Genomic DNA, 10,898 nt, shown 5'->3' on the forward strand with positions numbered 1-10,898 from the left:
CATCTATAAAAGCTACATACAGTAAAGTAGCTTTAGGAGGTGTAACGCAAGGTTAATACTACAATAATTGTCACATGTTACGATATATTCAATCAGGTGGGGAGATTCTGGGGAAAAGAAAACAAACCATTCTGAATGGTTATTATTTTTGATTGAACCAGTTGGCAACAGTTGCAGTTTCATGAAAGTCAACTTGAGGCTGACTCCAAAAGGTACCAATCTCTATAGACACACATGTTAACATAATTCCCAACTCTACAGTAGAAACATGTTTACGGCCTGGTGCAAAAAAGAGTTTCAGTCTCTTTACCCCTTCAATAACAACTGTACAGGAGGGAACTTTTACATAACTCATCTGTTCAAAATATAAGAGACAGACGTGCAATAGATGCCGTGTGTAAATTGAAAAGATAATACATTTGCAACATAGGTAGTCCAAATGTTTGGAAATGCATGTGTGTATAATAGGAAGATGAATCCACGAGGATATCCATCCAGGACCGATGATCCAGGACCACAGCCACGACTCAAGATCCAGCGCTCGCGATCCAGGACACAGGACCGCAGGATCATCCATGACTCCGGATCCCAGCGTATATAGACACCAAAAAGAAAGACATTTGGGGAAGCTGGGTTAATCGGAACATGAGAGGACACGGGTAGAGACAGAGAGAAGGAAGAAGTAAGATGTCCCCCGACAAACTAAGCCTATATCAGCAAAACTAGGGGCTGAATCTAATCAGCCCTAACTATAAGCTTTATCAAAAAGGAAGGTCTTAAGCGCACTCTTAAAAACGGATAGGGTGTCTGCCGCCCGAACACAAACTGGAAGCTGATTCCACAAATGTGGAGCTTGATAAGAAAAGGCTCTGGCTCCCATTGTACTTTTAAAGATTCTAGGAACAACCAACAACCCTGCATTCTTGGAACGCAATGCCCTAGTAGGACAGTAGGGTATAATGAGTTCTTTAAGGTAAGATGGCGCCTGCCCATTAAGGGCTTTGTAGGCGAGAAGAAGAATTTTAAATTCTATCCTGTGTTCTATAGGGAGCCAGTGTAAGGCAGCCAGAACAGGAGTAATGTGGTCCCTTTTCCTAACTCTGGTTAGTACACGAGCCGCAGCATTTTGAATCAGCTGAAGCGACTTGATTGACTTCTTGGTACTCCCTGATAATAAAGAGTTACAATAATCCAGCCTAGAAGTAACAAATGCATGGACTAGTTTCTCTGCATCGCTTTGAGGCAAGATATGCCTGATTTTTGCAATGTTACGTAGATGGAAGTAGGCGGTCCTTGATGGAAGTAGGCGGTCCTTGAAATTGATTTTTTTGATTCACAGGAGGTGAATCAGCACCTCGATAGGGCACAGGAGGTGAATCAGCACCTCGGTAAGGCACGGGAGGTGAATTGGAACCTCGGTAGGGCACAGGAGGTGAATTGCAACCTCGGTAGGGAACAGGAGGTGAATTGGCACCTCGGTAGGGAACAGGAGGTGAATTGGCACCTCGATAGGGCACAATACAGATTTTTGAGGAATCAGGTCAAACTGTGCAGTGGCGGTTCTAGACCAGTTTGACTCGGGGGGCCAGTTATTTTCTGAGGGGGGGACAATAAATGCAGGACGAAACAGAGAACTAGACAGTATGAAGTAATTGCGCATAAGAAAACAATGCAATACAGTTATTGGTATTTGTTTCAGTACACTTATTTATTTCAGATATATCTTAAAGTTATTACTGTTAGCTTCAGCTTAAGTTATAGTACAATTTTTGCACTAACACCATATTTATATAAAAATAAAGGCAATGAACAGTTACATCTCTACTTTACATAAGGGTGTCTGCATCCCAGGCTGTTGTTTCCTTCCCAAAATCTCACATTACAAACAAAATCTTGCGGTTTTTGGCAAACCGATCAACAAGTTTACGCAACAAGAGTACCAGAAAATATACATTTTTAAATCCACAGAAAAGGATTTAATGTAAAAGTCTACAAATCTTAAATGTTGACTTTAAATGAAATAAAATACATGGATATAGATAGAAAACATAGATTTCAGATGTATTATTTCCCATAAGCACAGACACGTAGGCTATTTAACAAACATGAAGACTGAATACAGAATGCACACCTGTTCTGCACGCGCACTAATCAGTTTCGTCTATTCCGTCACATTTCTAATAAACGTGATATCTGGAAAACACACAGATTTACATATAAAAATAAAGGCAATGAACAGTTACATCTCTACTTTGCAGGGTGTCTGCATCCCAGGCTGTAGTTTCCTTCCCAAAATCTCACATTACAAACTAAATCCTGCGGTCTTTGTGATTTCTGGCAAACCGATCAACTAATAAGTCAAGATTCAAAGCCTTTGACCTCCTTGACTCCATACTAAGCAGACCCAGGTTGCTCAGTCTCTCATCAGTGATGGTGGATCTGAGAAAAGCTTTGCTTCAATGTAGAAAAACTACGCTCACAGGAAGCAGAACTGACTGGGATTGCGACTGCTATTTTGCAGAGCTCAAAAAACACTTCTTTATAGGCTCAATGAACCGAACAAGCTCCACTGTACCATCAGGTCTCTGCGTCCCAGTCTTTATTTTCCTATCTAACATTCTGCTGAACTGATGGAGCTCATGCCCCAAGTCCTCAATATGTGCATCATACAACTGAGCAAATGAAAACAGAGTCGTCTCCTTCAGAGAGGCTTCACTGTTGGGGGTAAGAGCTTGGATGCTATTCATCATGTCACCGTCTATTAAGCTCATTGAGCATCTGATCAATGGCAGGGAGAAGAAGGCTGTACGAAGCCCGTGTTTCTGTCTCCCTCTGTCCAACAGGTACGAGGCTTTCAGCAGGTTTAGAGCTCAGTCGTTTTGCTGCTGGCTGTATTGCAGTATCACATGGCTCAGAAATGTTCAACACTTCATCCCACAAGTTATCAAAAAATGACTCCTGCCTGAAGTCATTCAATGTCTGAACTCAAGATCCAACTAAATGCACAGCCTTTGAAAGGTCAAGGGATGGAGACTGCAACATGTCAGAGAGAAATGTTGTTTCTGCAAACACTTTACGGAGTGTTACAAGATGCACAATGAATTCTAGATCCAGCTGTGCCAGCAGACCACGTGCCTCAAGAGATCTCTCACCATTGCGTGCTTGGGCTATGTCTTGCAGTACTCGCTTGAGGGCCGGTAATCTATCCATAATGTTAATGTTTCCATTATGCTACAATGATGGGGAGTTGTCTTTTCTCTTACTGTGCCACAGAACAACACAAACACTTGTATTTGTATTGTTATTGTTTGATGGAGAGCCTTCTCCATCGCTGCCCCCCCCCTCTGGAACTCCCTCCCACAACACATCAGAGACTGCACTGACCCCCCCACTTTCAAAACACTGACCAAAACACACCTCTTCAGACTGGCTTTTAATCTGTGAATTATGCTGTATTGCTGTTTTAATAACTTTTAAATGTTATTTTATCATGTTTTATCACCACTGTAAAGCGTCTTTGAGCACCTGGAAAAGCGCTTTGAAATGCAATGTATTATTATTATTATTATTATTTTTAAAGTAAAGTAACTTGTTACTATAGTTACTTTTATAATTTAGTAACTAATAAAGTAACTTGTTACTTTTTTGAGAGCAGTAACTATAACTATTACTAGTTACTTTTTAAAAGTAACTTGCCCAACACTGGTAATAAATCATCATTTTTTCCACTTTTCATTTTTAGGGGGGGCCACAGGGGGGTCAGAGGCCAGTGTTAGGGGGGTACCCCTGCCCCCCCCCCCCCCCCTAGAACCGCCCCTGAAACTGTGGCATCATCATTTGCAAAACTAACTTTCCTGGTGTCAGGATCTCAGCAGAGGAGGACAGTCCCTGCAGGGTTCTGATCTCTGTGCGGTGTTAACCCCTAAGGAACCGCCTATTAAAGTTTCTGCAACAACAAGATACTGTTCCATTACTTACTTTTATATTACTAACTTCAAAGTTTATTAGACAGCTTTCAAGTTATTTAACATGTTGCTGGTTCAGACGTACAACAATCATGGGTAATTTGTATGACATAAGAACACATTTATGACTAACTAAACTGTTTACTACAGTATTTTCAGACTGCTTTGACAGTGAGCTAGTGTACTGATTGCTCCTCTTACGTTTCACACTACAGTCCAGTTGGTGCGGTAAGCATCTCTAACTGTATGCTGGGAAAAGGGCCAGTTTGTTTAATCTCTCAATGTAGATGTACCTGTGGCCAGCTAAGCCAAGACACAACAAAATAAGATTCCATCTTGTATGAGTGGTAGATTCGTCTTTTCACTTATTATTCTGTCCCAGGCGGTCTGCCCAACACACCCTAACCTGATTTTAGACAACAGCAAAAACAAGACGAAAGTTGAATTCCTGGCACTGTTCCTATTTGTATACATCTATAAAAGCTACATACAGTAAAGTAGCTTTAGGAGGTGTAACGCAAGGTTAATACTACAATAATTGTCACATGTTACGATATATTCAATCAGGTGGGGAGATTCTGGGGAAAAGAAAACAAACCATTCTGAATGGTTATTATTTTTGATTGAACCAGTTGGCAACAGTTGCAGTTTCATGAAAGTCAACTTGAGGCTGACTCCAAAAGGTACCAATCTCTATAGACACACATGTTAACATAATTCCCAACTCTACAGTAGAAACATGTTTACGGCCTGGTGCAAAAAAGAGTTTCAGTCTCTTTACCCCTTCAATAACAACTGTACAGGAGGGAACTTTTACATAACTCATCTGTTCAAAATATAGAACCGCCCCTGAAACTGTGGCATCATCATTTGCAAAACTAACTTTCCTGGTGTCAGGATCTCAGCAGAGGAGGACAGTCCCTGCAGGGTTCTGATCTCTGTGCGGTGTTAACCCCTAAGGAACCGCCTATTAAAGTTTCTGCAACAACAAGATACTGTTCCATTACTTACTTTTATATTACTAACTTCAAAGTTTATTAGACAGCTTTCAAGTTATTTAACATGTTGCTGGTTCAGACGTACAACAATCATGGGTAATTTGTATGACATAAGAACACATTTATGACTAACTAAACTGTTTACTACAGTATTTTCAGACTGCTTTGACAGTGAGCTAGTGTACTGATTGCTCCTCTTACGTTTCACACTACAGTCCAGTTGGTGCGGTAAGCATCTCTAACTGTATGCTGGGAAAAGGGCCAGTTTGTTTAATCTCTCAATGTAGATGTACCTGTGGCCAGCTAAGCCAAGAAGACACAACAAAATAAGATTCCATCTTGTATGAGTGGTAGATTCGTCTTTTCACTTATTATTCTGTCCCAGGCGGTCTGCCCAACACACCCTAACCTGATTTTAGACAACAGCAAAAACAAGACGAAAGTTGAATTCCTGGCACTGTTCCTATTTGTATACATCTATAAAAGCTACATACAGTAAAGTAGCTTTAGGAGGTGTAACGCAAGGTTAATACTACAATAATTGTCACATGTTACGATATATTCAATCAGGTGGGGAGATTCTGGGGAAAAGAAAACAAACCATTCTGAATGGTTATTATTTTTGATTGAACCAGTTGGCAACAGTTGCAGTTTCATGAAAGTCAACTTGAGGCTGACTCCAAAAGGTACCAATCTCTATAGACACACATGTTAACATAATTCCCAACTCTACAGTAGAAACATGTTTACGGCCTGGTGCAAAAAAGAGTTTCAGTCTCTTTACCCCTTCAATAACAACTGTACAGGAGGGAACTTTTACATAACTCATCTGTTCAAAATATAGTAGGGCTGAAATGCACGTATTCGGGGATGGTGGAATTGAGTTACAGGTAGGTGCCATCTCAGGTCGCTAACTGCCAGCTGTCTGCTCTGCTGTATCACACAGGCCCCTTCAGATCCAAAAACAAGCTGCCAGGTAATGTGATGACTTTCAAAGGGAAAAGCAAGCACAAGTAATGTCTTCGTTCTTTCCAAAACTCAGAGAAAAAATGTTGAAAAAAACACAAAAGCATTGTACACAATTAAAACCATGAATGTTGTGTAATTAACAAGGACCAACTGGTGTTGTTAGTTGATGAGTACTGCAGATATCACTGTCAAATCAATCAACAGTGACGAGAATACTCATTTCCGGGTGTATGCAGCGAGAGCTGCGTCCCTAGCAACCACGTTACTATAAGCGACCAGATTTTCAAAATTAAAACCGGGGACATTTTGAGTTTTGCGGTCAAAATATCATCAACATATCCAATTTTCTTCACTGTTAAAGAATAAAGGGGGACAATTCTGGTTCAATGTAATTCGAACATTTGAACTGTTGGATACAAACAGAAGGAGGATAGCTCATATATGAAACTTCAAAGGTATTTTATTTTGAAATTCTACATCAGATTGTCCTGATTCTCTCTGAGTGACTAGATGGGGTCTCCTGCTATCACCCTGAAATGAAATAAGTCTTTGATTGACTTCGAATGACTCTTTGATTATGGACAGTTTCCATTAAATAATAATCTAAATATAGATGGACAATAGATCTAATTTGAGATTTTAAACAGCATACATTTTAAATTGTGCTTCCGAAAGTAATGTTATTTTAGGAGTGTTGTGAGATGGTGTCAACATCAATTGAAATTAGTCACCCAGTGGAAATGTCCGATATGTCTTCATAACTGTACCATCTTATCTGATCTTATCTTACATCCGGACTAAAACCACCAGACTCGGGGACAGTTTCATCCCACAGGCCATAAGACTATTAAACACCTGAACTTTGAAATAACATCCATAACATTCTGCTGCTACTTAGAAATGATTTGTCTAATATATCATATATTCCAATCACTTGTATAGACTCTTATTGCACTATTTCACTTTTTACTATTTTACTTTTTGTATTGACTTGCACTATTTTTTCTGTGTATCTGTTTTATTGTGTTGCACTGTTGGAGGAGCCTGTGACTTAAGGGGGGGGGGGGGGGGGGGGTAGGAGACGTTCGATTCCTGTTTTGAATAGTGTGCCGTCGATGGGTTTCATTCCATTTCAAAATGCTGTTTGTCACTCAGCGTAAACTTCTACATCCAACATCCAATCACAGAGCTTGAGGACAAACCACGGGGTTTGTCAAGCAGAGCACATGGTGTAGCCCCAAACGATAGCTGAGGATTCTGGGTAGTGTAGTGTCTTCGGCCATCCTAAACTGAACAAATGTTTGTTTCACCGAATGGAAGGGGAAAATTACAAAAGCATTGTACACAATTTAAACCAATCAATGTTGTATAATCAACAAGGATAATCTGGTGTTTTTGAGTTGATGAGTAGTGCAGATATCACTGTGAACCCAATCGACAGTAAGGGGAATACTTACTTCCGGGTGTAAAATCCTGCGTTATCCAATGGGAATGGACGCTCACATTGCTCTCCGTCATACAATAAAGGGGACACGATCAAATCGGAATATAATGTTCTTTTAAAAAACGTTAACTAAAGGGAACAATCTATTAGACACAGATGAAGCTCTGGCCTTCCTTAAAAACTAACTAATGTAATAAAAATCACAGTTGTATTACCCACAATGCACTGTTTTTTGAGAACAAAAATTCGTAACTAATGCACCATAATACATTCTGACGGAAAATAAAAATTATTATGAATACAAATAAAATAAAAGAAGCCTCCCGCGAGTTACTACAAGCTATAAAGTAGATTTTAAAAACGTTTTATAGAATAAAAGCTCACTGCAGGACGTTGTAGAAATGCGTGTGTGCACCACGGCAAAGGAGCCTCATTCACTTTACATTGGGGTTGTTTGCGTGGTGCCGACATGTAAATGTAACAAAGTTCGTGACTCCACCACGCATTGTGGTGTTAAGGAGTCGTGGTGGAGTCACGCATTCTGGTGAGATCAGGTTGCAATCGACCATCCCCGAATGCGGGAATTTCAGCCCTACTACATTTTGAAGCACTGTGTTCATTTTTTAAACATTCCTTTCAACCCTTCCTAAATCCCCCAGTTCGGCTCTTGACTTTACACTTTGCTGTGATTTTGAAAGTATTACTTCATTGCAGTTTGACATGTTTTCAGTCAAAGACATACGGATTGAGTTCAAACTTTATCCTGTAAAGAATATGGACATAGTCTCTGAGATGTCACCCATATGTTCCTGACAACATGGACAACATCTCATATGTTGTTGAGTGCCAACAAAAACGACAATAAGATGTTGTATTTCATTTTTTTACATTTGAAGATAGATTCAAAAAGGAAACATTGAGAAGAAACACAGTTCGCTAGGCCAGGTCTTTTCCTAAAACCTAAAACATATTTGATATATAGATCTGCTAGATATTGAAAACTATGCAAGCAGGTACGATGATCGTATAGCAAGGAAAAGATTAGGACCGCAATGACCTTGAGAAGTTAAACTCCTCCAATTTTTTGTGATGGTCTTGTACATTTGTAAAAATGCTTGATGATGCTAGCACGTAGCTCTTTACTGACCAGTCCGTAGATAATGGGGTTGATAACTGGTGGTATGACGATAAACAGGATGCTGAAAAACCTCTTGATGTTTTGCGAGAGTGAGGGGAACCTTTGAATTACAATTAGGACCACTGTGGCTATTTGGTAGAGCACGTACACAACAAGGTGGGGTGCACATGTCAGAAAGGCCTTCCTGCGGGCATCTCGGCCTTGTTTCACAGTAGCATGCAGGATTCTTAAGTAGGACAAAGCTATGACGAGGAAGACGCTTGTGTTCACGCACCAGGCCAGGGACAGACCTAGAGAAGCAACGAAAATGACAAATAATCTGTCAGTGAGTTATCATGCAACGTGCTGAATACCTGCTGAAAAAGGGATGTTGAAAAGGGACAATGTTCAACAACACACTGCATGGTTGTTGCTTTGTAATGAACACATGCACTGACCGTAGATGTTGTTTAATGGGGTGGGACTGCAGGCCAGGTTGAGGATAGCACGGTTGCTACAGTAGACGTGTTTGATGGTATTGCCACACAGCGGGGCATTCACATGAAAGGCAAAAAGCACAACAATACATATCACAGCTGTCGCCCAGGCCAGGGCGCAGCAGGAGTGCAGCCGGGCCGATGTCATGATGGCGTGATACCTGAGTGGTTCACACACAGCGATGTATCTGCAGAGGGAGAGCACTGTTCATTACATGCAACACTTTTGCTACTTTTCAACTATCTTAGCATCTGCTGGCCTCTTTCTGTATGCTCTTAAATACCCCAACTTGATGTTGTTGGCTCTAATACTAACAGATAATACAAATATAGCTGTAAGCTCCAATTCCAGGTTCAAACCCGTTTGGGCAAACATTAAAAGTCCTTCAGCTGGTCCTTTCTGTCTGAAGGAGTTAGACCAATTACACACGTCATCATAACAACGGATGCGGCATATGATGTAACCTTCTGTGGTGTTGTATTCTTCCCTTTATTGGATGTTAAACTAACTTGGTGTTGTATGACGGTTCATAAACATTAAGGCGTTACTTAGGATAAATTACAAATCTAATGTAGTCCCTACCTCAGCACTTTAAAAATACTAAAGAACAAAGTGACATGGAACAAAGGTGATTTCCTACTTCATGAAACATAACATTTTAATAACTTAGTACAAATTGTAAGTGGACTGTTCTTATATAGCGCTTTAACCCGTCTTTGCGACAGTGATTAACATTTACAAATCATCTTTCACCCATTTCATATGGAGCAATATGTCACTTGCTCCAAGTAGCTAACATACACACACATTCACACACCATTTGCTATCCGGAGCAACTCTGGGTAAAGTATCTTGCCCAAGGACACATCAACATTTAGACTGCATGGGCTGGGAAGGAACCCACATTCTTCAGATTGAAAGACGAGCACCCTCCTTCAAAGCCACAGTCGAGAAAAGAACAGAACCAAAACACATTTGCCTGGCATGACTGAAATCTATAAAATGAGAATTCTGAAACACTAAATAATCAGAGTCACTCTGTACAATAATGCTTGACTGTACATTCAATGTTTTTAAACAAACTTCAAATTGTGAGTAGTTCTCTTCATGTGCTGACGCATTTGAATACCTGTCATAGGCCATCACCCCCAGAATAGTCTGCATTGCAAAGCCGTAGGTGTGCACACAGAAGGCCTGGGCGATGGCTGAGATGTAGGCTATTTTCTTCTGGCCCGTCAAGAAGTGCACCATGAAGCGAGGCAGCACCGTCGTGCCCCCCAGCAGGTCACAGACTACCAGGTTACAAACCATTACAAACATGGGCCGGTGCAGGTTCTTGTCGATGACAATGATGCACAGCACCACACCATTTGCAAACAGCATGACCATGTAGTTACACAGAGCCAGGACGAACAAGAAGGCGCCGAAGCCTGGTGGAACATAGAAGCCCTCCAGCTCGAACACAATAGGCTGTTTGAGAGGAGTTACCATAGTTACGTTCTCCATCCAAAACAGTGCAGATCTGGGAAAGACAAGTTCATGAAAACCTTACCAAAAGTTGATAATAATGATCTTAACTTTAAATGTATGTTCAGATGTTAGAGTTCACCTTAGTAAAAGGTGAAAACACAGAAATACAAAGAGACCTCTGACATCTATCATTCTCTATCATTCTTAACTCAATTCAAAAGATTACACAAAACAGCAGCAAAACAGACAACTGATCCTTAATGAACAGACGTATAGGGGCAATTCATCAAGCACATGGGATTGAAAGAACTTAAGGTAAAATCTAATGGGTACAGCACTTTGAAGTTTCTTGCCTAAAGCCTGAAGAGTGTTGTCACGCCTCCTGTCTTCTCGTCAGTGGATTCTGCTCTCACCATTGGAGTCGAGTGGGTTTGCCT

The 10,898-nt window shown here is 40.7% G+C and overlaps 1 protein-coding gene across 1 annotated transcript; it reads right to left on the reverse strand.

Annotated features, from left to right (window-relative positions):
* Positions 1–8,431: 8,431 nt before the first annotated feature.
* On the reverse strand, positions 8,432–10,482 carry LOC117458501 (olfactory receptor 2K2-like). Its single transcript, XM_034099016.1, has 3 exons — positions 10,121–10,482; positions 8,952–9,178; positions 8,432–8,804 (listed from the first exon to the last, which is right to left on the reverse strand). Exons 1-3 carry the CDS (start codon positions 10,480–10,482, stop codon positions 8,443–8,445), a joined length of 951 nt encoding a protein of 316 aa, XP_033954907.1. The 3' UTR covers positions 8,432–8,442.
* Positions 10,483–10,898: the final 416 nt, after the last annotated feature.

Source organism: Pseudochaenichthys georgianus, chromosome 14 (assembly GCF_902827115.2).
Source record: "Pseudochaenichthys georgianus chromosome 14, fPseGeo1.2, whole genome shotgun sequence".
Classification (NCBI taxonomy): Eukaryota; Metazoa; Chordata; class Actinopteri; order Perciformes; family Channichthyidae; genus Pseudochaenichthys; species Pseudochaenichthys georgianus.